The sequence below is a fragment of the Scylla paramamosain genome, chromosome 46 (assembly GCF_035594125.1).
Source record: "Scylla paramamosain isolate STU-SP2022 chromosome 46, ASM3559412v1, whole genome shotgun sequence".
NCBI classification, from domain to species: domain Eukaryota; kingdom Metazoa; phylum Arthropoda; class Malacostraca; order Decapoda; family Portunidae; genus Scylla; species Scylla paramamosain.
The window spans coordinates 4,510,126-4,537,089 of record NC_087196.1 but is presented as its reverse complement, the minus strand read 5'-3'; the positions used below and the strand labels follow the sequence as shown (position 1 = coordinate 4,537,089).

At 39.4% G+C, this 26,964-nt stretch overlaps 2 protein-coding genes across 4 annotated transcripts in view; both read left to right on the top strand.

The window, feature by feature from the left end:
• LOC135094592 (THO complex subunit 3-like) overlaps positions 1 to 6,926 on the top strand; it is a 90,398-nt gene extending 83,472 nt beyond the window's left edge. Inside the window, exon 9 of the mRNA XM_063994828.1 lies at positions 6,915 to 6,926. The gene's annotated coding sequence lies outside the window, so the exon portion shown is untranslated. The remainder of the gene's footprint in view (positions 1 to 6,914) is intronic.
• On the top strand, positions 1,230 to 21,174 carry LOC135094590 (SLAIN motif-containing protein 2-like). 3 transcript variants are annotated; one of them, XM_063994822.1, is made up of 10 exons: positions 1,230 to 1,613; positions 3,688 to 3,806; positions 4,016 to 4,102; positions 7,088 to 7,189; positions 8,238 to 8,387; positions 10,518 to 10,559; positions 12,434 to 12,685; positions 12,950 to 13,167; positions 13,893 to 14,035; positions 14,756 to 21,174. In XM_063994822.1, exons 1-10 carry the CDS (start codon positions 1,351 to 1,353, stop codon positions 14,820 to 14,822), a joined length of 1,443 nt encoding a protein of 480 aa, XP_063850892.1. In that variant the 5' UTR covers positions 1,230 to 1,350; the 3' UTR covers positions 14,823 to 21,174. The 3 variants fall into 3 exon arrangements, with proteins under 3 accessions (XP_063850892.1, XP_063850895.1, XP_063850894.1); XM_063994825.1 differs by lacking the exon at positions 7,088 to 7,189; XM_063994824.1 differs by lacking the exon at positions 10,518 to 10,559.
• The last annotated feature ends 5,790 nt before the right edge of the window (positions 21,175 to 26,964 follow it).

The following is a 26,964-nucleotide window of genomic DNA, read 5'->3' as shown; positions in this document are numbered from 1 at the left end:
AAACTTTCTCTCTCTCTCTCTCTCTCTCTTGCAACTTCCCTCGTTTTCGTGTGTACTTATGTCTGTTCTTATAGAAATACTGGATGCATTGGGATTTAAAAATGGTCTTCGTGATCCTAGGAGAGGCCGGAAAACTCCCTTGAAAATCTATAACTTATGTTTGTAGACTTTGAAATTATAGTAACTGGCAGTAAACAGACTCTTGTGGAAGTCATTGGGACTTTCAAGGCTATTTTCGTGATTCTAATGACAGTTTGAAAAGTTGAAATGGAAGAAAACTATAAGGTATATTGATTTATGAATACTGAAATATTTCCTTAGTTCCTCTTTGAATAGCGAAGTGGAGACCTGTAGATATAGTAAAATTGTAATTTATTTACAATTTCTACGATGAAATCAGTAAAAAAAAACACATATAGATAATAAAATGTCAGTAAATTACTAAGCCATAAGGACTTTGCAACATTTTACTTTAGTTACCCGTTGAAAATTAGGATAGTGGTCATAAAACATTTCACAATATTGCATTTTCCGATGTTATGTAGTTCTAGGCTAGAGTTAAGGGCTAAATGAAACAATAAACTAGCGAGATAGGAGGAAAACAAGATAGGTATATAGTTTTAGTTTCGTCCTCGCCCCGGCGACTTGAAGAGCAACCCCGAGATGAACAAATTAGATAACTTTGTTGTTTTGTTGTTTATTTGGCATGGCTGTCAGTTTTTTTCTCTCTCCACACACATTTATCGATGGTTTATGGTTCTAGTGTGTAGTTAATGGTTACAAAAGAAAATGAACCGGTGAAATATAAGAAAAACAAGATAGATTTAGAGTGCACCAACTGGAGCGCACCGAGTTTATTTTTCTCTCCCTCTCTCTACACACACTTCTCGATGTCCTAAAGCTCTAAAAAGTTCTTAAATGTTAATAAATAGATAATAAGGCAGTGAAATATGATAATAGCAAGGTAGATATATAGTTTTAGCTCAGTTTTCGTCTCAGCGTACACCTGCTTGATGGTCCCGTGTTTAACCCAATAGATGGCAGGGCTATCTGTTTTCTCTCCCTCTGTCTACATTTCTCGGTATTCTATAGTTATAAGTTACATTTAGAGGCTAGAATACATGATAAAGCAGTCAGATAGGATGAAAATAAAACAGACACAGAAGTTTAGGTCAGTCCTCGCCTCGCTGACCCCGGTACCCTGAGACAGACCCCAATAGATGGCAGGCGTGTCTGTTTTCCTCTCTCCTGCAGTAGTGAAATCACATCACACAATGCCAGCAGGTGAAACTACAGATGTGACTTGTGGCTCGTGTTCCAGGTGGTAAGAAGCCACGGCCGCCACGCAAAATGAGCTTAATCATGGATAACAGACTGGAGAACACTGATACAGAGGCGGAGGTGAGAAAGTTGCAGGCGTTAGTCAAGGAACTGGAGCTGCAGAACGAGGAGCTGCGGACTGAGAGGCAGCAGTTGATGAAGGAAGGAGGCAGCAGCACGCCCTCCCAGCAGTACTCAGCACCAGGCACGCCCAAGAGGCATCAGGACAGCTCCCTAGACGCCATGGTTCCCCTGCACCTCGACGAGTCCAACCTTAGTGACGAGGAGACGTGGTGAGTGAGGGGCGGAGAGACGGAAGGAGGCTGTGGTGAGTCAGTGGGTGTTTCTGGGTGTTGCTGGTCAAGGCTGGGGGTGTTTTGTATTGTTAAGGGCTTTTGGGTGTTGTGTGTGTGTGGGTGGGAGGGTGGGTGAGGAAGGCAGGCAGGGAGGGAGTGCGTGTGGGTGAATAAGTGGGTGACTGAAGGAGTGTGGGCGTGTGTTGCTGGTCAAGGTGAAGAGTTTTGTGTTGTGTTTTGGGTGTTCTGTGGGAGTCGTGTGTGTGGGTGGGTGAGTATTCCGGTGTGTTGTGTTGTGTTTGTTTTGTGTTGGTGAGTAGAGTGTCTTTTTTTTATTATTTTGGTGAGTCTTATATATTTTTTTGTGGTCCCTGCCCAGCCACAACACTCTTGGGTGCCTGCTGTGGGAGCGGCCAGTTGTTTGGGTGAGGAATGCTTAAATGAGAGAAATTTGGTCTTTGGGAAGTCATTCTTTTTGGAAGTTTTTCAGCTGGGGGAGCAAATATGACTGAAATATGGGTTCTCAAATCTAACCTGACTTAACAGGGGCTATTCCTCCCTTGATCCCCCAACCTTACCTAATGGGGAGCTCACCTCACTTGCCCCCACTGACCTAATCTAACAGGGGGCTCTATCCTCCTTGATGCCCCATGACCTATCCTAGCCTAACCTAACCAAATAGGGGTGCTGACCTACCTAACCTAACAGGGGTAGAATTTTTTTTATATTTTTTTTATATATTGAAGTAAGGCAGTGGGCAGGTGGGGATACATACACATTAGTGGCAAACATGGAAGCAGGACTAAAACACACACACAGAAATAACTCAATGTGTGTGAGAGAGAGAGAGAGAGAGAGAGAGAGAGAGAGAGAGAGAGAGAGAGAGAGAGAGAGAGAGAGAGAGAGAGAGAGAGAGAGATAAGTTAAGACCAGATTATTAAGTTGAACAGTTTATGGAGTTGTTTTAGACATAACAGTAGGGAAGAAAGACAAAAGCATGAGGAATAGATGGACAAAAATAAGTGAGTGAGGCAAGAGAGAGAGAGAGAGAGAGAGAGGAATGAGTGAATGAGTGAGTCGACAAGCTTGGATTACTAAACAGTCCAAACATAGAAGGTATTTGTGTGTCAGTGGGCTAAAACACTCGTCTGTATATAAGTAAAAGGGGGAATGATGCAGTGGCTGGCCAGGAGAAGATTTTGGTGATGTTTGGGAAAGTTTGGTCCAGTTTAGGTGTGTTATTCTATATTTGCTATGTCATTTGGTTAGCATCATTACTTCTAGATTTAGTGTGTGTGTGTGTGTGTGATGTGAACTTTTCCTCTTTTTCTCCTTTTTCTTCTATTGTTCTTTTGCATTTTCTGTTTTTTAATGTTTTTTTTTTTCATATACTTGTTCCACTTCTCCTCCTCCTCCTCCTGTTTTTTTCTTTCATCATATTATATTTTTTTTCATTCTTATTTCTCACCACTGTCCTCCTCCTCCTCCTCCTCCTCCTCCTCCTCCTCCTCCTCCTCCTCCTCCTCCTCCTCCTCCTCCTCCTCCTCCTCCTCCTCCTCCATATCATTATCTTATCTCAGTTCCTCCCTGCATTGTGTAACATCACAAAACATTCCTTTCTGTCATACGTACATACATACAAACATACTTACCTACATACATACATACATACATGAATACACACATATATATACATCACTCGCACATACAGTATACAACATTTCATGTATAACTTACAGTATACTTTGCTAATGTTATAGATATGGTACTGTGAATATTCTATGTTAGGTTTTTGTTTTGTTTAATTTGAATATTGGTATTGATGTTGTTTAGTATAAATATTGCTTGGTTTGAATATTCCTTGTTTTAAATATTCTTTACTACTACTACTACTACTACTACTAGTTACTTCTTGTTCTTCTTCATGTTCCTGTTCTCATTCTTGTTCTTCTTGTTCTTGTTCTTGTTCTTTTCTTTCATGTTCTCGTTCTACTATTACTATGCTCCTACCACCACCACCACCACCACCACCACCACCACAGCTCCACACTAACCCAGCACATCTCGGCAGGCTGTTTGACTCCCCCAAGACGAAGCCCCACACGAGTGACTGGCTGCGAAAGGACATGGATGACCCCGCGCTGGTTACCTCCAAGAAATCCCTCATCAACAAGCTGGACCAGATCGCCAGTGAGTGCCTCGTTTGTCTGCCAGGGTTGTTACTGGGTGGAAGTTGTAGTTAGGGTTATTTTAGTGGTAAAAAAGGAGTTGTGGGTTTAAATATAGTTAGTTATGTTTATTTAAGTGTTGTAGAAGTGTGTGGTGATGTGTTGGGTTAGGTTAGGTTAGGTGTTGTACATTTCACCTTTACAAACCACTTATACATCCTTCCTTTGCAGTGTCGCCACATCACTCGCCAAGACACTCCTTTAGCCCCTGCTCCTCCTCTGGCGTGCTGTCCCCAGAGTCCCCGCCCTCCTCCAGGGGTGAGTGCTGCCCCTAGTGTGTGCCCCCCCCCACCCTCCTGCCTTCCCACAACTCACCCTGGGCCCCTCACCTCCCCCAGTGCATGGTATTGTGTTGTTTGGCATCACACTGCATCACTCACACTTGTTTTTGATTTGGTGTGATGGGGTGAGCAGTTAGGTTAGGTTTTGTGGGGAGTTAGGTTTTGTTAGGTTAAGTTAAGGTTTTGTTGTTTTTTTGGGGGGTTTAATTGGTTCATGTTAGAGTTTAATGTTTTTTCTTTTTATTATTGTTTGTGTTTGGTTAGGTTTTATTTGGTTTTCTGGGGTTGGTTAGGTTTTGTTGGGTTTTGTCAAGGTAAAGTTAGGTTTAGCAATCTTGTTTTTATTCTGTGAGGTTTTGTAGGGTTTGTGTTTTTCAGAGACAAAGAAAAAAAAAAATTTACTACCCAAGAGCAGTGTTGCCAGAATGAGCACTTCCCTCACCACTGCTTAGTCCCACACACCTCTTATCCTCACATTGACCAGCACTGTCATGGCTTGGGCTCCTGTGGATGTATTATGATAGATATAACGTGTGGTGTGATAGGCACTACTACTACTAATCTATCTATCTATCTATCTATTTATCTATCTATCTATCTATCCATCCATCCCTCTATCCCTCTACTAGACTGCAATCCCAGATAAGGCAACACACACACACACACACACACACACACACACACACACACACACACACACACACACACACACACACACACACACACACACACACACACACACACACACACATTCACACTCAATCTGTCAGTCCCTGGTGGAAAGGATTACTACTACTACTACTACTACTACTACTACTACTACTACTGTTATTTATCTGTTTATCTATCTATATACCAGGCTGGCAATCCCACACGGGGCTGCCCAGATAAGGCACCACACACACACACACACACACACACACACACACACACACACACACACACACACACACACACACACACACACACACACACACACACACACACACACACACACACACACACACACACACAAGACCAAACTGGATAGATATAGAGATGAGATACCATGAGATTACTCCCCTCCTGTAAACCACAACTAGGTAAATACAACTAGGTAAACACACACACACATTCACACTCTTAGCTCTGTCAGTCTCTACTAGGCACACCACAGCTGCCCACAGTTTTTTGAGGGAGCACAAATTAGTCAGATCTCTCTCTCTTTCTCTTGTTCTCTTTCTCTCTTTCTCTTCTCTCCTTATCTCCCTCACTTCCTTCTCTCTCTTGTACCCTTAACTGGCCTCCCTCTCTCTCTCCCTCTCCCTCTCACGTAAAAAAGAGCAAGGAAAAGAGAAAAACTAGAATGACATCACTGTAACAGACTTCTTTTCTGACTCACTCCTGTTATAAAGATATAGAAGAGGAACAAAACTACTACTACTACTACTACTACTACTACTACTACTACTACTACTACTACTACTACTACTACTACTACTACTACTACTACTACTACTACTACTACTACTACTCCACTCTTCCTCTGGTCTTCCTTATTGGGTATTTTGTCAGTAAATGGTTTGTTTGGGCATATTTAGGGCATGTAGTATCTGATGGTGTTAGAAATGAAGGTAAGATCTCGTTTCCTCTTTTGAAGAAACTGAAGTGAGGTGAAGTGCATTATGGGTATTGTTGTTCTAGTTTGACATGAAAATGGATACAAAAATAAATGAATAAATTGATAGTTGATTTGTTAAAAGAAGAGAAACATAAAGAGGGAAAATAAATAAGTAGGTGATGAAAATTCACTTCTGCAAATCATTAAGATATAACAAGTAAATAGATAGAAAATAAATAAATAAATAAATGGAAATAAAAACAAATCATTGGATAAACTAACTAAAACTAAATAAACATAGATCCTAAAGAATATCTTCCCGAAACTAATAAAATAAAAAAAGATGAAAGAAATACAAAAAAATAAAATAAACCAATTAAAACAGTAAATAAACAAACAAAAACAATTAAGTAGAAAAAACTCCCTTAAAATGAACCACATCACAAAACAAACCCAAACACAGCCCCATTTCTCCTTATAAACAAACAGAAGCAACCATCAAAGCCAGGTATGTTATTCAGCTTAACTGTGTCCTGACCCCACACCAGCCTGCCTCTTGGCCTCCCCACAGTGCCCTGAACCCTAACACTCCCTAACAGACCCGTGTATGTATGCCTGCCTAACTGGAGACTGGGTTTCCATTGAATTTTGAACCTAACTTGTGGAAATCTTTGTTTGTTTGCATCTTATTATTATTTTACTACAACTTGTACTCTGAAACATTTCTGTGCTGCACCTCCACTACATTCCAAAGGCTCTAATTGAAGTGATGCGGGTTTTAAAGAATGTTTTTATGGTTGTAGTGGCAGATTACCAAGATTTTTGTGTTATTAAGAGGAGAAGCAATCTTGAAATGAAAACCTGGCTAGTCATCTCTGTGGCCTTAGAAATAAATCCTGTTGAAGTAATGTGTGTTTTTAAGGGTGTTTTTATGGTTCTAGTGGCAGATTAGCAAGATTTTTGTGTTACTGAGAGGAGAAATAGTCTTCAGAACATGGCTTATCATCTCTGTGGCATTGGGACTGTCATGGTGAGGGAGCAGAATGTTTCAGAATACACACCTCATAACCTGCAGTGTCTTGTGTGTGTGTGTGTGTGTGTGTGTGTGTGTCATTGTGTCAGTGGGAGAGGAAGTGTTATAAATATGACACATACTCTTCCTAACACACACACACACACACACACACAGACACACACATACTCTGCCTAATACTTCTTTGTTTTGAGTCTAAGATCACCACAACAACAGGAACCCTCACTCGGCCAACCAGAAATGCCTTGATGTGTGTTAGTGTGTGTATTTATCCCCAGTGTGTGTGTGTGCGTGTGTGTGTGTTGCTTTGACCTGATGTATACTTTCAGGTGAAATAGATACCAGGACCTTTGTGCGTTCCAAGAAGAAAAGGTCATTAGCTTTTGGTGAGGCTGTTAATGATGAGAACAGAAATTCGTTGCTTAAAAGAGGTTTGTATTTTTTCTATATTGTCTTTTAAATTTGTGTGTTTGTTTGTCTGTTTGTTTGTTTGTTATTGTTACTGTTACCTTACCATCTCCTGTGCATGGTTCAAGTTTGTCATGTTTGTTTGTGTGTGTGTTTTCTTGATACTAAAACTTGATTGACCGAGATTTTTTTTTTTTTTTGTCATGTTTGTGTGTTAACCTTAATCTTTCATGCACTTAAGTAGTATAAATCGTACTAAACATTTTTACTTACCAAACTTTGAGTCACGATTAATGATTTTTTTTTTAATACTTTTCAGGTACAATTTTTATTTTTCACAGTTACATTACAATTTTTTTTAAGGTTACATAGTGTTTTGTGAAATAGGAGAGCCACTTGTAGGCCTGATGGCTTGTTGTAGCTTTCCTTGTGTTATGTTTTGCTGTAGTGAATGTTGTGTGGGTAGAGAAGGAGATAGATAGAGAGTAGAGAGAAAGAGAGAGATTGATAGATGATAGTAGAGAGAAAAAGAGAGAAAGAATAGCAACTGTTAGTCTTGTCACCACCACCACCACCACCACCACCACTACCACCTCAGTAACAGATAGATAGATGGTGTAGAATGCATCGATGTATCACTGCAGTCTTGTCACCATAACACCATTAGCTCAGTGTGTTGTGTTGGTGTAGATAGAGATGGCATGTGTTGTATTGAGGGGGGCAGAATAATGAAGGTTAAAGAGAGGAAGAGAGGGAGATTAAATGATGGCAGGGGTGAAGAGGGGAAATGCTTTGACAGGACAGAGATTAAGAGAGAAAGAAAGAGAGAGATTAAACTATGCAAAAATATAGAGATGGATAAATTAGATTAAACTAAAGAAAGATGAAGAGAGAGAGAGATTAAACTATACAAAAATGGAGAGACAGAAATTAAATTAAACTAGACAAAGATGAAGAGAAAAGATTAAATTAAGCAAAAATGAAGAGATAGAGAAATTAAATTAAGCTAGACAAAGATGAAGAGAGAGAAAAAGATAGAGAGATTAAAACCTAACCTAACCTAACCCACAGAGGGGAGTTCTCGTGAGTACCTGGCGCGGTCGAGTGGGTCTCTTGGGTCGGAGGAGGACGATCGACTGAGCTCAGCATCGGAGGGCAGTTTCTCCTATCAACTGACGGATGTGGCAGATGTCAATGCCCTCGCCAGACTGCAGGAGGAGAGTCAGTATTGTGTGTGTGTGTGTGTGTGTGTGTGTGTTGCACTGGAGTAGAGAGAGAGAGAGAGAGGGTAGTGTGTGTGTGTGTGTGTGTGTGTGTGTGTGTGTGTGTGTGTGTGTGTGTGTGTGTGTGTGTGTGTGTGTGTGTGTGTTGCACTGGAGTAGAGAGAGAGAGAGAGTGTGTGTGTGTGTGTGTGTGTGTGTGTGTGTGTGTGTGTGTGTGTGTGTGTGTGTGTGTGTGTGTGTGTGTGATAGTCTTAAGGGTGTTTTCTTGAAGATGAGGAAACACACACACACACACACACACACACACACACACACACACACACACACACATTAACTATCTTTCAATAACATAAGAAATAACATACATCATATTTTTAACTTAATGATATATTGCATTAAGAAAAAAACAAAAGAAAATAATAATAATAATAATAATAATAATAATAATAATAGTAATAATAATGTATATGAAATTTTGTACAATGACACTCCAATCTCTATATTAATATCTGAGAAGTGTACATTAATATCTTCAAGGCGTATGATTAGCTGATAACTGCCATGCCAGATGTACAAGAAATGAATAACATATCTTACCATGTCAATTATTGTACACTATTTTAATCTCTCACAGTAATATGTATAATGATACAATTAATAATGTGTTAATATTGTGAATGCATGATATGTGTTTGTTTTTTGTCTATTTAACATTACTGCTCATTTAGACTTGGTTAGGTTAGGCTGATACAGTGATAGTTAAAATGGAAGTGGTTAGGAAGGAGTTGGAAGTGTATGGTTAGGTTAGGTTAAGTTAGGTTAGGTTAAGTTAGTACAATACAGTGACAGTTAAAACAAGAGTGGTTAGGAATGCTTATGAGAATGAATGGTTGGATTGGATTACCTTCATCAAACTGAAGTAAACATTATTTAAATGACAGCTTATCAAAAAAAAAAACATAGAAGAGGTGTTTTTAATGCTCCATGTTAAAAAAAAAACACCAAAACTTTGCTCAGTATGAATGATGAAACACAGGAACTTAAATTATAAGTATCAGGAATTATACTTTTTGGTGGTGACTCCTTAGAATTAGTAGGAATCATAGGTTTTGCTTATTAAAGAGTATTACAGTATCAAACATTATCAGGATTCCATATTTGATAAATGCAGGAACTTAACTCATTATAAATACCAGGAGTCATAGTTTTTGGGTATAAAAGAATATTATTATTGTATTAAATATTATTACAATTATCTATCTAACAAATCCAGCAACTCATTATAAATACCAAGAATTATAGTTTTATCTACCAAGTATTACTAGGTCAAACATTACCATCATCATCATCAGTGACCTCAGTTAACCCATGTGACCTGTGTTGTAACCTGACCCCCTGCACCCATTTGACCCGACATGACCTGACACACACTTGCTGACCCACTCTGTACCCTGTGTTGCGTTGTGGTGGTTGGAAGATTGTGTAGTGATGACGAAGGGAAAGTCGGCTTGATTCAGTTTGTGTTTATCTATGAGAGATTCGGTCAAAGGCAACAAAGAGGCTGAAAAAACTCCTATTGACATTAAGGTTAAGCTGAATTGGTATCTCTCTGTGTTGTATAAGTGTCTTTGGTTGTAGGTGACAAAAAAGGCTGAAAGGGAATATATACATGTCCTTTTTGTCTTAGTCAAACTATGTTTCTTAATTAACTGTTTTATTCGTATTGGAAGTAAGTTTTTGCTCCTAAACATGACACCACCTCAAATCCGTAAACAAGTCTGTGATAACCAGCTGTTCTTTTTGAAATAAGACGTCATTTCATTATCAATTGACCTGTTTGTAAATACCACACACAGCTAAACACATCCAGACTACTGCAAATCTCCCTAAGACAAAAAGAAAAAAAAAAAAAAAAAAACAAGAGAAACAATCATATTTTTTGTCACCATATTATGCATCTGAGACTGACAATACCAGAACTTTCATTGGTCCATCCCAAAACTCCTTGCAATAATTCTGTATCGCCAACACTGCCAATCTTCCAACCATCCTAAACCTGTCACTCCTTGTATTCTGTACCATTTCCTGCCTTTCTCTGGCTGCTGACTCACAGGGGTTCACATTGCAGGTTTAAAGCTTCCAGACCCAAGAAGAGGTTCACGCCTTCCAGGTACGTTCCTCGGTGCCCACAAGTATGCTGGTGGGTGTGCTGAGTGCTGACTGGTGATCCTGCTTGCTGCTGGCTCAGTGCTGTGCTAGAGGGGGCTAAGGGGTGTCAAGGAGGGCCAGAAGGGGCTGTGTTCCTCTCAGTGCTTCCTTTGTTTTTTAGTGCATGTTAGCATGAGTGTTTGGCCTGGTTTGTTGATTTTGGGTCAGGATGTTGTGTTTGTCATGTTGTGTTCGTTCTTTTGTGTGTTTTCATTATTCATCTTTCTGTTATTCATTTGTTTTTTGCTTCCTTTATGATTTTGTTTGTTGTTGAAGTGTTTTCTCATGTTTTCTCATTATTTGTGTTTTTTTAATTAGTTTTCTCTGTCTTGTTCATCTTTTCTTGTCATTTATGTTTTTTCTTTCTTTTTTTGTCTTTCATCAGTTTTCTCTAATTTTTGTTGTTTATGTTTTCTTTTGTTTTTTTCTGTTTGTTTATCACTTATTTATTTTCTTTCTTCCTTTATACTGTTATTCATTTCCTATTCTCTTTGTGTTTATCATTAATTTCTCTCTTGTTTGTGTTGTTATTCATGGTTTCTTATTGTCCTTTATTTTATCATTCATTAACTCCTCCCCTCTTCCTTCCTTCCTTCCTTCCTTCCTGTCATTCATAATTTCTCCTTATTCTTTATTCATTCCCTCATTCATTCATTATACAGGACAGTCTTGTATTATCTGTTGTTTACTGGTGCACACACACACACACACACACACACACACACACACACACACACACACACACACACACACACACACACACACACACACACACACACACACACACACACACACACTTGCTGTCATCTTTAATTTGTAGATTTAGTATTTAATGTATAGCTTTAACTTGTGCCTGAGTGAATGAATGCATGGCACACACACACACACACACACACACACACACACACACACACACACACACACACACACACACACACACACACACACACACACACACACACACACACACACACACACTTGCATTTTGTTTTTTGCTAGACTTGATTAATGCTCTTCCTCCTTTTCCTCCTCCTCCTCCTCCTCGTCCTCCTCCTCCTCCTCCTCCTCCTCCTCCTCCTCCTCCTCCTCCTCCTCCTCCTCCTCCTCCTCCTCCTCCTCCTCCTCCTCCTTCTCACACCTCACTGATCCTTATCGAGCCACAACATAAGGTTCAGAACAGGTGTCATTGCAAGGCTTGTAGTGTGACTCTATGAGGGCACCCTTGCTGTTTAAACGACCTCTATGCTGTGTTGTGTTGGGGTCACCTAGATGCTGCGTTGTGTTTGGGTGACCTGATAAATGTGTTTGTGCTCCGGTGACCTGTGAAGTGACCTGTATGCTGCGCTGTGTTTGTGTGTGTGTGTGTGTGTGTGTGTAGGTCAGCACACTGGTAATTAAGCTTTTTTTTTTTTCCCCTCAGTTTTGTTATCCTTGGCCAGTGACACTATTGCATTAAAGAAGAATAAATAAATATCCTTGTTTGGGTATTAGATGTAGTGTTGTTTGCAAGGTTATTTGTACAGAGTGTGTGTGTGTGTGTGTGTGTGTGTGTGTGTGTGTGTGTGTGTGTGTGTGTGTGTGTGTGTGTGTGTGTGTGTGTGTGTGTTTTATTTGCATTTTTAATTAGGTTATAAATTGTGTGTTTTTAATTTTTTTTTTTTTTTTTTTTTTTTTGCATTTTTGATGAGTTAGGTTGTAAATCATGTGTTTTAAATCCCCTGTTTTATTTGCATTCCAACTAGTTACATTATAAAACACTTCACCACTATATCCACTCACCTTTCCACCTTAACACAACCATCCACACTCCACAAGACCCATCCACTGATCCCACAGGCATCCGCGCGGGTACCAGCCTTCCGAGTGGGCACCCGTACTCCTCGGCTGGTTCAGGAGGGTCGGTCACCAGCTCCCAGGAGGACCTCATAGCCAACGCCCCCACGTCAGGCAGTCCCCGCCGCCCCCCCAGAGGTCTGCAGGCCCCCACGCGCTACTCAGCCCACAACACGCCTTCCAGGGAGGGGTCGGATCTGTCCACACCTCCTGACAGTCCCTATAACTCCCAGCACAACCTTGAGTATTGTAATGGTAAGGTTTGGTGAAGTTAGGTTAGGTTAGGTTAGGTTAGGTTGGGTTGGGTTTGGTTTGGTTAGGTTTGGTTGAGTGCTGTGATGTAAGAGGGAAGGAATGTGTGTGTGTGTGTGTGTCTGTATAGCCTTGAATATTATAATGGCATTCCTTCATAGCTGGAAAGAGACAGGCAATCTTCATACAAGGGGTTCCATGTGTGGGCCTGATGGCTTCCTGTACTTGATTTATTATCCTGTTTCCTTACATCCCTCACTCACACAGGCCGCAGCAGTGTGGGGGGCGGCGTGGGCAGCATGCGGGCACCAGGGGGCCTTCACCGCGGCCTGGGAGGCAGCGATCCACGGCTCTTGGACCACCACCCCCACACCACGCCAGGCAGTAGCAGGGGGGCCTCACCAGCGCGCTCCCATGGCTCCCCTTCCGCCTCACAGACCGACCTCCGCCACCCCTCCAGGACTTCCAAGCTGCAGACGCCCCAGGTAGGATGTGCTGGGGTGCTGTAGGATATGTGGTAGAATTGTAGGATGATAGGATGTGTTATTGTGTGTGTGTGTGTGTGTGTGTGCAATAATAATAATAATAATAAATGGTTTATTATTTAGGCAGTTAACAAACTGAAAATGTACATACGGGGTGGGGAAATACTTAACATTAATCCTAAAGGTAAGTCTAATCTAGAAGGGACTATTGATTGATGGCTCACACCATGGTGGGAATTGCACTGAGTCTGTACCGGTCCGTATGCGGCTCCTTTAGGGGCGTTATCTTGTTGTGGTGTCTGGTGGCACGGACCGGGCGAGGTGCGTCAGGCGGCAGCATGTTTCTGAGACATGGATGATGCAGTAGTCCCCTTCAAAACTTCTCCAGAGCCTCTCGGTGCCTGGTGGATAGTCTGGACAGATTCAGGGTGGTCAGGGCTTCTTCATAGGTGGTGTAGGCAGGGCCAAGGATGACCCTGCACGCCCTTTTCTGCACGTGTGTGTGTGTGTGTGTGTGTGTGTGTGTGTGTGTGTGTGTTTTGTAAGTCGAGAACAACAATCTTACACCTTTAAAACACTATCTATGTATTCTCTCCTTTCATTAACCTTTCAAACACTACTTCTCTACCTTTCCCCATCCTTCTGTACCTCCTTTTCAGTCTAATCATCCTTTCTCTCCAAAAACAACAAATGCTCCCTAACATAACCTAACTGAACCCCCACAGATGAGGAGCCGTCTGAGCGCCCCCTCCCCAGTGCGAGTGTCGGCCGGTGGTGCATCAGGTCTTCCCCAACCCACTGAGATCCCTAAACCCAAGTCCAGTGGTATTCCTAGGCCAGGATCTCGCCTCCAGGCCCCCCGAACAAGGTAAGGAGGGCTGGGGCTGTGGTGGGCTGAAGGGAGGCAAGGCAAGAGAAACTGGAATACTGATTTTAGTAATGTTTTTTATCTTTCTTCTGGGTTATCAGTTTGTTTTTAGAGTGTCAAGGTCTCTGGTGAACTGAACTAACTGGAACTGTCATTTGGTTTGATGTTAAATGGACAAGGCAACAAAAGCTAATGATGAACCTATTCATGTTTTTTATCTGCCTTTCTGTGGTGTCAATTTTTTAGAGGAGTGTGAAAATCTCTGCTAAATCTAAACTGGCTCTCAAAATTATTGGAACTGTCATTTGTTTTGTAGTAGATGTTAAACAGACTCTGGTTCTCATCCCTTACCTCATTCTGGCAGCTGAGGGAAGAAGGGAGGTGGTGATGGTGGTGTTGGGCTGAGCGAATCTGTCTTTACACTGTTTATTTGGCAGCAGGAATGATACAGACTAGTGGTGGTGGTGGTGGTGCTGGGATGAGAGAAACTGTCCTTACACTGTTTATTTGCAGCAGGAGTCAAATAGACTAGTGATGGAGGTCTTGTGGTGGGCCAAGAAGGATGGGCATTTTCGCTGTTTATCTGCAGCATGAATGAAACAGACAATTGATGGGAGGTTTTGGAATTGATGGGCTCAACCTTCCTTCCCACTGTTTGAAGTCTGAATCAGCAGGAGGTGCTGGAAGTGTGTGTGTGTCTGAGAGAGTGTTGCCCCACAGGTCTGGTCTGGCTCCCCCTCGCTTCCAGGCTGGCTCTCAGGAGGACTGGCGGGATGGGTGTTTCTGAGTGCTGTTGGGGGGCGCCTGCTGCCCTCCCAGGCTGTGCGATGGCGCGGCGGTGCTCGGTGGCTGCCGTGGAGACTGCACTTGGTCATAACTCCAGTAATGTTAGCAGTGTTAAGAGATTATGCATGATTTAGGTCAGCGCGAAGCAACTCGGTGCAATTGTTGATAGGTAGGGGAGACTTTGCCACGCCGGGCTGCTTCTGTGACGCCCCGGTGCCGTGTGGTGGTGTGTGGGATGGCTCGGTGCCTCCCTGGTGACTGCTGCTAGTGATGCTGGTGATGCAAGACTATGAACACTGTATTGGTGCAACGAGATGGTGATAGTGGTGGTGACAGTGATTGTGGTGGAGCTGTGTCACCCCCAGGTCCCCCAGGTCACCCCAGGTCACCCCTCGCAGTCTGTGGCCACACATTCCAGCCTTCCCTGGGCCTCAGGCAGGAACCCCTTAGTGCTGACCCTAGCTAGGCCTTCTCTCTCACTGCTGCTGCCGCCTCACTGCCTCCCATCGCTCCTGTATGGGGGGCAGCGGTGGTGGTGGTGGTGGTGGTGACGTTCTAAGGTGTAGGGGCTTGAGACAACTGCTTCTTGGATAAGCTTTAAGCAATAAGTATCTAATGATTTTTTATGGTGTGTGTGTGTGTGTGCGTGCATGTGTGAGGACTGCAATGCCTCAGACAACACGACAACGGATTTATGCAACAGTTGCATATCATATTATTCCTCTGTTCCTCCCACACTTGTTGATGCCTCAGCAATGGACAGGGCTGGAGGAGGGCTGTCTGTCTGTCTGCCTGCCTGCCTGTCTGTCTGTCTGTCTGCCTGTCTGTCTGTACCTTTGACAGACACCAGATTTATGAATTTTTATTTAAACCAACATTTTAATGCCTCAGTGATGGACTGGGTTTGGAGGAGGGCTATTTGTCTGTCTGCCTGCCTGCCTGCCTGTCTGTCTGTACCTTAGACAAACACCAGACCCATCAACTTTTATTTAAACAATGTAACATATATTAAGTTCTGTGCTAAAAGTTTTAATGCCTAAATAATGGACAGGGATTGGAGGAGGGCTGTCTGTCTGTCTGTCTGTCCCTACTTTATATAACAGATTATATTTAACTGACTAATATTCTTTAAGTCTCTCTAAATTAAATATCCCTTCCATTTCTCTCTCTTCCTTCTCCTTTCTTTAACCTTCCTTCCTTCCTTCCTTCCTTCCTTCCTTCCTTCTTTCCTTCTTTCCTTCCTTCCTCTCCTTTAGCTTAATCTACTTTTCATCCTTCCTTCCTTCCTTTCTTCTCTCCCTCCCTCCCTCCTTCCCTCCTTCCTTCCTGCCCAGTGATTTGTGATACATTTTATATATTTTACCAGTGTGTTGGTTACTTGAGGTCACGATGGCTGGGAGTGTGCAACGCTTGTGGGAAGGGCAGGTCAGCTTACTAACTTGGGTCACTTGCGGTCAGGCTGCTGTTTTAAGGGTCAGGTTAGGTTAGGTTGGTATATTTGTCTTATCTGGCTTTGTTTATTGTGTTTAGGTTAGGTTAGGTTAGATTAGGTTAGGTTTGATGTGGTATTCTGACTAAGCTTTGTGATTAAGTTAGGTGACAGTATCCAGGGGTAGACATAACCTAACCTAACCTAGCAGCACAATATCAATAGCCAGGGGTAGAATAGGTTAGACAACAACCTAACCTAATGTAACCTATCTTAGCAGCACTGTAGTCAAGGTTAGTGTAGGTTAGATGCTGTAACCCAACCTAGACACAATATTCAGGATTAGATTACGTTAAATGAGATCTAACCTAAGCCAGACCCCGACAGTGAGGGTGCCTGCTGGCTGAGTGTTCCTGCCCAGTGCCTCCCCCTGATGTGAGGTGTGGGTGGCAGTTTGATGTGATTCTCATGTGTCTCTTGTGGCCTCCCTGGACACACTGCTGGTCTGTTGTGTGTGTCGCAGCCTCTGTGTGACATGCGACCTGACTGTAATGGAACCAAGTGTGTGTGCGTTTGTGTGTGTGTTTGTCTTGATTGTAATGGAACTGAGTGTGTGTGTGTGTGTGTGTGTGTGTGTGTGTGTGTGTGTTTCTGTTTAATGACCATGGCAGGTTACCGCTCGTTAGGTTAGGTTAAGGTACTACAGCTAATGTAATCTTAGACTAACCTAACCTAACATTGAGCTAGTTTGGGCAGTCTGTGTAGATTAAGTTAGGTTAGGTTAGGCTTGGGTACCTCAACTAATCTAATCTCACATGATCTATTGTAAACTAACTCAGCCTAACCTAGCCAGCTATTGAAGGTCAGGACAGGTCAGGTTAGGTCATGGTGACTAACCTAACTGATATAACATGCAATTATTGACGCTGAGAGAAATATTAGTGAGAGATTGTGTGTGTAAGAGAGGTGTAAGAAATATAGAGGTTAGGCTGTCTTTACTAACCTAACCTAACTTGAAAAATAATGATAAAATAGTGAGAAATTAAATGTGTGTGTGTATGTGTGTGTGTGTGTGTGTGTGTGTGTGTGTGTGTGTGTGTGTGTGTGTGTGTGTGTGTGTGTGTCAACAAAACGAACAAGAAACAGGGTTAGGCTGTGTTAAGTTAGATAATCTTGACTAACCTAACCTAACCTACAAAACAATGATAAAATAGTGAGAAATTGAATGTGTGTGTGTGTGTGTGTGTGTGTGTGTGTGTGTGTGTGTGTGTGTGTGTGACAACAAAACAAACAAGAAACATTGGGGTTAGGCTGTATTAAGTTAAACAATCTTGACTACCCTAACTTATAAATCAATAATGAAAGAATAGAGAAATCAAACATATGCATCAACAACAAAAACAACAAACATTGACTCATACACCCCAATATGCAGCATTGTCGTACCTTACCATCCTCCTTGCTTCGTTTCCCCTCCTTGCCTTGTTTCCCTTCACTGTTTCCTCATTAAACTACATCCCATTATGCAGCATTGTCATATGTTACCATCCTCCTTGCTTCATTTTCCCTCCTTGCATTGTTTCCCCTCACTGTGTCCTCATTAAACTGTTTTCTTACTCTTATTTTCCCTGGAATAGTCAAAGTTAATTGCTACCAGAAGTTGTGAATTAGTAATATTGTTTCTTTACTCTTCATTCTTCATTTTTCATTAGTTATTTAAGCCTCCCCTGGTTTTAGAGACAATTGATAGATACCTTACCAAACTGTTCCTTTTTTTTACTCTTCGTCCTTCACTTTTCATTCGTTATTTAAGTCTCCCCTGGTTTTAGAGACTGATATTTGCTACCACAACTTGCTAAACTCTTCCTCTTACTCTTCACACATATTTCATTCATTATTTAAATCCCCACTGATTTTAGAGACAGATATTTGCTTCCACAACTTACTAAACTCTTCCTCTTCCTATGTAAACTTCATATTTCATTCCTTATTTAAGTCTCCCCTAATTTTAAAGACAATCGCCACCAGACAGCACAAATAAGAAGAGCATTTCTTTGCTTTCCACACTTAACACTTCACCTCACACTTCCAGCACCCCACACAGCCTTTGCTTCAAGTCTGTGTGTTTTCAGAAGTGTACGGTATCGACTTTTCCCAGGAGTCTTTTTTTTTTACATTGAGGCCAGAAAATGACACAAAACGTTATATTAAGCCTGTTTGGAATTATACCCCCTTAAAAATTATATAAAGTCACTAGAATATCTCTCCAAAAATGTATAGGAAAGTATTTATGTAATGATACCTGCCCAAAAAGTATAAAAAGCCTATTTAGAATTATATCCCCTCAGAAAGTTATATTGTAAAGCTTGTTTAGGATAATGCCCCCCCCATCTCCCCCTCCTGAAAAAAATATAGAAAAGTGTATTTAAAACAGTGCCATCCCCACAAAAAATTACTCTAGAGAAGCTTGTTTAGAATAACGGCCATTTTGAATGCTGCCTAACCCAACCCTCCAAAAAGCCAATTTAGAATAACCGCCCTTTAAAAAGTAAAGAAAACAACCTTTACAACAATACCCATTAGAAAAAAAAGACAATAAAACGATGAAATTATCTTTATCCTCACTGCATGTTACTTTTCTCCTACGGTTTTGTCTCGGAAACTCCAAATTGATGTCCATTTAATTATTTCAGCATTGTCGAGGGGCATTGATCACTTCTGGCAGCCCCAAATTACCATCCTTGTGTTCCTTCCCTTTAATTCACTACTGTTGGGTCCTGTGGCGACTGTTTGCTTACCGAGTGGTTTGAAATCTTGCGGTACATCATTATTTACCATATGGGAGACTAGAGGTTTTATGGAAGCAGTTTTTAATCTTTTATTGGATGAATTGTGGAAGTTCTGTGGCTAGTGTTTCTTTACTCAGTGGTTTGAGTAATGTGGTAATGTGGAAGGAGTTTTGAGTCTTATAGTGGATGAAATTTGAATGTTATGTGGTTAGTTTTTTCCTTAGTGGTTGGGAGTCCTGTGGTAGGGTAGAAGCAGCCCTGAGTCGTATAACTAATGGAAAAGTTGTAGAGTTAGTGATATATGACTTAATGGCAGGGAATAATGTCTTGCAGGATAGATACAGGTAGAAACAGACTGAATTTGAGGATTAAATGAAAAAGAATAGTTATTGATCTGTTTTGACTGGCAGGGAAATTGTTTTGTTATTATTTTTCATTGTTTTCCTGTCCAAGATGGTTAAAAGTCATAGTTTTGTAGTCTTAGTCCTTGGAAACAGTTCTGAATTGGAGGATTAAATGAAAAAAATAGTTATTGATCTGTTATGGCAGGGAATATTTTTTTCTTGTCATTTTTCATTGTTTTCCTGTCCAAGATGGTTAAAAGATTATCATTTTGTAGTCTTAGTACTTGGAAACAGCCTTGAATTGGAGCATTAAATGAAAAAAATAGTTATTGATTTATTTTGACCGGCAGGGAAATATGTTTTGTTTGTCATTTTTCATCGTTTTCCTGTCCAAGATGGTTAAAAGGCCTTCATTTTGTAGTCTTAGTCCTTGAATGGTGATAGGAAAAGTAAAAGTCAGGTTGGATATTGAAAGGTGACTGTCTCTTGGTTTCTTTGTTGTGTGAAGAACTCTGAGTGTTTCAATGTAGACAGTGAAGCAAGATTAATTATTGAGATATTCCATTTATTCCAGTGTCTAGTATTTTATTTATTTGTGTATTTGTTTATTTATTTTTATTTACTTATTTTATATTTTAAATTTTTTATATAATGTTAAACTCAAGACTAACAAGTTAGGCAAATAATGAGATGTTTTCAGCCAGAACATTCATCACAGGACACAGCTGTAATGTATAGCTAATACTTTTTACATCCAGACCAGTCTCTGCTTTTTGGTATGTGAAAATTAAACTGAAAACCAACATATTAGAGTCTCAAGTCTTTTTTTCAGTCTCAGCATTAGCGACAGGACTCAACTGTACTCATAAACACCACAAAATTAAATAGATAATGGATTTAACAAGGATTTTCCTGTCAATTATACTTTTAAATCCTACAAAACTAACAAACATGGAATTCAACGAGGTTTCTCCAGTCCAAACACTCGTAATGACCCAACTTATCCTTCGCCACACTTAAAACCGTCAAACTTAACAAATGTGGGGCTTAACAAGGGTTCTACAGTCTTAACACTCATTCTAAGACCCAAAAGAACCCTCACATATTCACCCACACCACCCAGAACCCAAAACACGTCCGCCTCACATCATTGAGTAGAATTTAGTGGGACAGACGGCAGCGGCTTGTTCTGTGATGCCAAATTTACTTAAAGAGTCGTCCTCACTCGCTCCCTCCTACAACAAGCAAATCCTGCCTTCCTTTAGCTTCTCTCTTTAAATTTGCGTCCCTCCAATGTGTGTCTGTGTGTGTGCGAGTGTGTTGCTGCCTCCCTGTTCTTGTGTTGTGTTGTGTTGTTGTTTTGTGGCCCTGTTTGTGTCCCGGTGTGTGTGTGTGTGTGTGTGTGTGTGATTTGGTGAAGTTAGATCTGTGTGTGTGTGTGTGATTTGGTGAAATTAGACGTGTGTGTGTGTGTGTGTGTGTGTGTGTGTGTGTGTGTGTGTGTGTGTGTGTGTGTGATTTGGTGAAGTTAGACGTGTGTGTGTGTGTGTGTGTGTGTGTGTGTGTGTGTGTGTGTGTGTGTGTGTGTGTGTGTGTGTGTGTGTGTATTTAGGTGCCTTGCCAGTTCTCTCACGTATCATATTTACTGAAGTGCCCCCTCCAGCTTGAGCCGTGTCTCCGTTTTCTCTTGATTATGGGAAACTTGTGTATTTCATGATGTTTTGACGATTATTTTCTCACTCCGGAAATCTTGCTTGTATCGCTTGTTTTTTAATGAAAAGTTGCATATTTCATGGTCGTTTTATTATTTTCTCATGTTTTCTTTTTTCTGTCTTTTTTTTTTACATATAAAGAGTATTAGATGTTTAGCTTGCTTTTTTTTTCAATCTCGAAGTCATGCAGTTTTTATATAAGTATTTGTTATTTGACTTTATTTTTCATCAATGTTTTCTCATTAAAAATATGGTTTTTATGTAAGAATTGTTAGGTATTTAAGTATTTCATTTCTTTTTTCATATCTACTCATTTTTTTTCCATCTCAAAGTTATAGATTTTTTAATAGAGATTTTTAAACATCATCATCATCATCATCATCATCATCATCTTATTATTATTATTATTATTATTATTATTATTATTATTATTATTATTATTATTATTTTACTTTATTTTATTTATTTTTTACTATTATTATTCTTCTAAATTTTTGCTGTTGTTTAGAAGTTACAAATTCTAAACTAATATTCTAACCAATATTTGATTTTACTACACTTTCTATTTGTCTGATTGCATTGTTATCTTATCCCTAACAATTCAAATATTTTGTCTGTTTAAATATATCAGTGTTTCTTTACTCATATATATATATATATATATATATATATATATATATATATATATATATATATATATATATATATATATATATATATATATATATATATATATATATATATATGCTTTCTATTTTTCTACACCATCTTCACTGATTTGCACTGTTATCTTATCCTTAACAATTCAAGTATTTTGTCTGTTCAAATATATCATTGTTTCTTTAGTCATCAAAAGAATTCACATACACACAAAAAAAAGATGTATTTACCTTTTATTTTTTCTACACCATCCTCACTGATTTGCATTGTTATCTTATCCTTAACAATTGCAGTATTTCGTCCATTCAGAGATATGCCAACGATTCCTCAGTCATAGTTGAATAAGACGCTAGAGATGTAAACACCTGTCTTCCTCTTTGTTTTCATTCTCGTCACTAGTCTGAACTGTTCTCCTCTCCAGTATTTCATCCATCCATAGATATACCAATGTTTCCTCATAGATTAATAAAGGACATCAGTCAGCCTTCCTAAGCATTACTGGAACACTGTATTGCATTTTGAGTCTTCTGTCAACCTGCCAAATAGTTATTAATGATGTGTAATAAGGAACACTGTATTTGGGTCGTGCAGTTTGAGTCATATTTTGGAAACGCTTTGCTTTCATCACCGCTATTTTCCAAGCCAGCAGAGATGACTGGGTTCTCAAGACTGTTTCTCTCCTTAGTAATGTGTGAATCTTGTCAATTTGTCAACAGAACTGTAAAAAAAAACTATCCTGTCACCTCAGAAAGAGTATTTTGCAAGACTATAGAGATAATTAGCCAGATTCTCAAGATTGTTTCTCCTGTTAATAATGTATGAATGATGTTAATTTATCACTAGAACTAAAAACTATTGTTAAAAACATGTGTCACTTCACCATGAGTATTTTGCAAGACCACAGAGTTGACTGGGTTCTCAAGACTGTTTCTCTTCTTAATAATGTGTGAATCATGTTAATTTATCTCTAGAACTGTAAAAAACTATCCTTAAAAACCTGTGTCACTTCACGAAGAGTATTTTGCAAGGTCACAGAGATGATCAGCCAGATTTTCAAAACTGTATCTCCTGTTGATGTGTGAATCTTGTCAATTTGTCACTAGAACTGTAAAAAAAAAACTATCCTTAAAAACCTGTCACTTCTCAAAGAGTATTTTGCAAGAATATAGAAATGATTAGCCAAATTCTCAAGACTGTTTGTCCTGTTAGTGTATGAATCTTGTTAATTTATCACTAGAACTGGAAAAAAAACATCCTTAAAAACTTGTGTCACTACCATGACAATTCTGCAAGGCCATAGAGATGATTAGCCACATTCTCAAGACTGTTTCTGCTGTTAGTAATGTATAAATCTTGTTAATTTGTCGCTAGAACTGTGAAAACACCATTAAAAACCAGTGTAGCTTCATTTGTGATTAGTGATGATGTGATAACAGTAACACTTCACTATTAGATAACAGACCCACGTTTTGTCAGGAATCGAGTCTCTTTTGCCCAGATTAGTGATATAAAACTCCTCTTTTTGTCCCTCCACCTGTTATATTAAGAGCTCCATTTTGTCAGGGATCATAACACTTCATCTATTTATTCCACCAGATTACAGACCTAGTTTAGGCAGGAATCGAGACTTTTCCGCCAGATTAGTGATATAAAACTCCTTTTTTTTTTTCCCCCAGCTGTCATGTTAAGAGCTCCATTTTATCAGGGATTGTAACATTTCATCAATTTATTTCACTAGATTACAGCTCCAGTTTACCCTGGAGTCTTTTCTGCCAGATTAGTGATGCAAAACTCTTCTTTTGTCAGGATCGTAATGCCTCCATCCATTTATTTCACCAGATTACAGCGCAAGTTTAATCAGGAATCGAGTCTTTCTAGATTAGTGAAACGACGATCCTGTTCTTGATCTTTAGTTGTGTGAGAACAAGACGCACTGTTATAATGAGATTAGTGAAACAACGATCCTGTTCTTGATCTTTAGTTGCGTGAGAACAAGACGCACTGTTGTAATGAGCTTGCCTTAGTGAAGTGTGTGTGTGTGTGTGTTGACAGTGATGCGTGAGACAGTCACTCTTAACTGCACCTCAGGCATTAGTAAATATTATGTACTGTTATCATTCATATGCCTTAAAACTTTGTGACCAGTGATGTAGGGGCTGACTCTCTCTCTCTCTCTCTCTCTCTCTCTCTCTCTCTCTCTCTCTCTCTCTCTCTCTCTCTCTCTCTCTCTCTCTCTCTCTCTCGTTCTCGATATTAATTAATGACAAAACCTGCTGCGCTTCATCTCTCGCGAGTTTAAAGGTTCTATCAAGCAAGTTATGGTCTTGTAACTGACATGCCTTAGTATAGCGAACTTGTAGACTGTGAAATTAACGTCTCAACTGTGAAATAAACTTATAAACAGTGATATCAGATCCGAAGCAGTGAAACAGTCTTCAATACTGTGTGATAATCTTTGAAACAGTAAGATAATCTCCTTGCAGTCTTCATGAAAACAGTGAAGACATTTAGTAAACAGTGAAAAAATGACTGAACAGTGAAATAGCCTTGCAAAGCAGTGAAAAATGACCAAAAGCAGAAAACTACCTTGCAGAACAGTGAAAATAATTTAAAACGGAGAAATAACTGTAAAACACTGAAAATGACCTGCAACATTGAAAAAAAATTATCCAAAACTGAAATAACCTTGTAAGAACTCCCACATACCCACCATTGCCTTAGTGAACCTTGCAAACAGTGATGTGGGTGAAGACAATGCACGCACGCACACACCCACGCTCACTGGACCTCTGAATATGCAGTGACAAGATATCTCGACGTAATAGGGATGCTGGGTAAGGAAAACACACAGAACAGGAAAAAATGCCCACTAAAATGCCAATCTCTTAAGAAAAACAAAAAAAGGAGTGTAAATAACGAATATGAAGTGTCTTGAAACCTCCCTTCTCTTAATAAACCTTGCCTTAGTGAAGTGAACTGCGTGTAAACAGTGTAAATAGTGCTATACGAGAGAAAAACCCTTTGCTTCTTATGTTGAAGTCGAGTAGTGGGCAAGGAAGAGATAAGAAGATAAGGGAAGTGTTCTGGTAATATGGACTATGGAAACTGTCAAAGGAGTGGCTTGTAACCGTGAAAAAAAAGAAGATAAAAATGGTCTTTCTAAACAGTCATTCTTACTTTACGTCAAAATGAACTAGTGGTTAGAGAGGAGGTAAGGTAATGTAGGTGTTTTGATGTTATGAACGCTGGAAACTCAAATGAATGGCTTGTAGTAGTGGAGAAAAGATAAATACAGTCTTTTTAAACAGCCATTCTTACTTTACGTCAAAATGAACTAGTGGTTAGCGAGGAGATAAGAAGATAATGTAGGTGTTTTGATGACATGAACGCTGGAAACTCAAATTAATGGCTTGTAATGGAAAAAAAACTAATTACAGTCTTTTTAAACAATCATACTTTACTAGGTCAAAATGAACTAATGATCAGGGAGAAAGTAAGGAGATAAAGGAAGTATTTTATTCATGAACGGTGAAAACTCGAATGAAAGAGTGTTAGTGTGATAGCAAAGAAAATGTAAATACAGTTGTTCTTTCTCACGTCAAAATCAAAGGTAGTAATGAGTGAGGAAAAGATGCAGTCTACAAAAGTCGTGTTTTAGTCAAATGAACTCTGCAATCTGTCAAATGAGTGTCTTATAACAGTGACAAGGCTAAAAACAGTCTTTCTAAAACATCTTTCTCTCACTGCAGGCCAAAATTAAACCAGAAGTCAGTGATAAATAATAACATTCGCAAAGGAAGTGTTTTAGTCAAATGAGCTCTGGAGACTTTCAAATGAGTGTCTTGTAATTGCGAAAAAAAAATAATAAATAAAATAGAAACATTTCAACCTCACATCCAAATCAAACTAGCATTGAGTGAAACATACACTTATACACAGAACATTATCAAAACAACCTAAAAAAAAAAAAAAGTCAAGTTTTATAATAGTGAAAGAAGCTAAAATTGACAGTCTCTCCCCACCGCACATCAAAGCTAGAGTAGTGTTAATAAAGGAATAACATTAACCGTATACTGTGTGTTTATCAAGGATGGTGTATATAAATCCTACTTCTGCTTACTGAGAAGTACAGTAATACCTCACCCGATGTAAGAAGGCTGTACTAATTACCAAACTCATAACTTCTTCACCGATATAAAAAAAAAAGGCTGTATTTCATTATATTTAATCACAAACACTGTAAAATATCTCCAATAATATAAAAAAAAGGCTATTTCATTATATTTCATCACGAACACCGTAATATATCTCCAATAACATAAAAAAAGGCTGTATTTCTTTATATTTCATCACGAACACTGTAATATATCTCCAATAATATAAAAACAAGCCTGTATTTCATTATATAATCACAAAGACGGTACTATCTCTCCAGTAATAAACAGAAGGGTGTATTTAATTATATCTCATCACAGTGCCATAAAAAAGAACTATATTTGACTGTATTTCACCACATAAACCTCATGACTTCTCTCTTAATATATAAACGACTGTACTTCACCAAATCTCATCACTTCTTTCATAGCAATATAAACAAAAGGACTATTTCATTGTATTTCATAACCAAACGTGTCAAATCTCCTTCCTGTAATGCTGAAAACTGTATATTTAGTCACATTACTAGTATCTATTTAGTCAAACATTTTTTTTAGTTTATTCTTACATCATTTTTTTTTTTTCGTCTTTTATTTATAATTTCTTCTTGTTTCTGTTTCTAGGTAGGTTTTGATAAAGTACAATAGCTGTTTGTGCCTTAAGTGATGTTTTTAGTACTGTAGAGACGTGTACAGAGAGAGAGAGAGAGAGAGAGAGAGAGAGAGAGAGAGAGAGAGAGAGAGAGAGAGAGAGGCTGAGGGCTGGTAGTGGTGGTGGTTAGTGAAGTAAACCAAAAATGCTAATAATTATTTCTTTTCCTACAATCATCGGTTTATCGTAAAATAAAAGTAAAGATCAAGATTAAGTTGTAATATTTTCATCTTTCAAGTTAAATTTTCACTTTCCAATCAATCCTTATAAATTTCCGCTAAGTTTTCATAATATTTTCAGCTTTTCCTGTTTTTTCCTTGTTTCCTCTTTTTTCCTCTTCTTTTCCTCTTATTTACTCTTGTTTTCCTCTTTTCCGTCTTGTTTTTACTTTTCTTCCATCTTT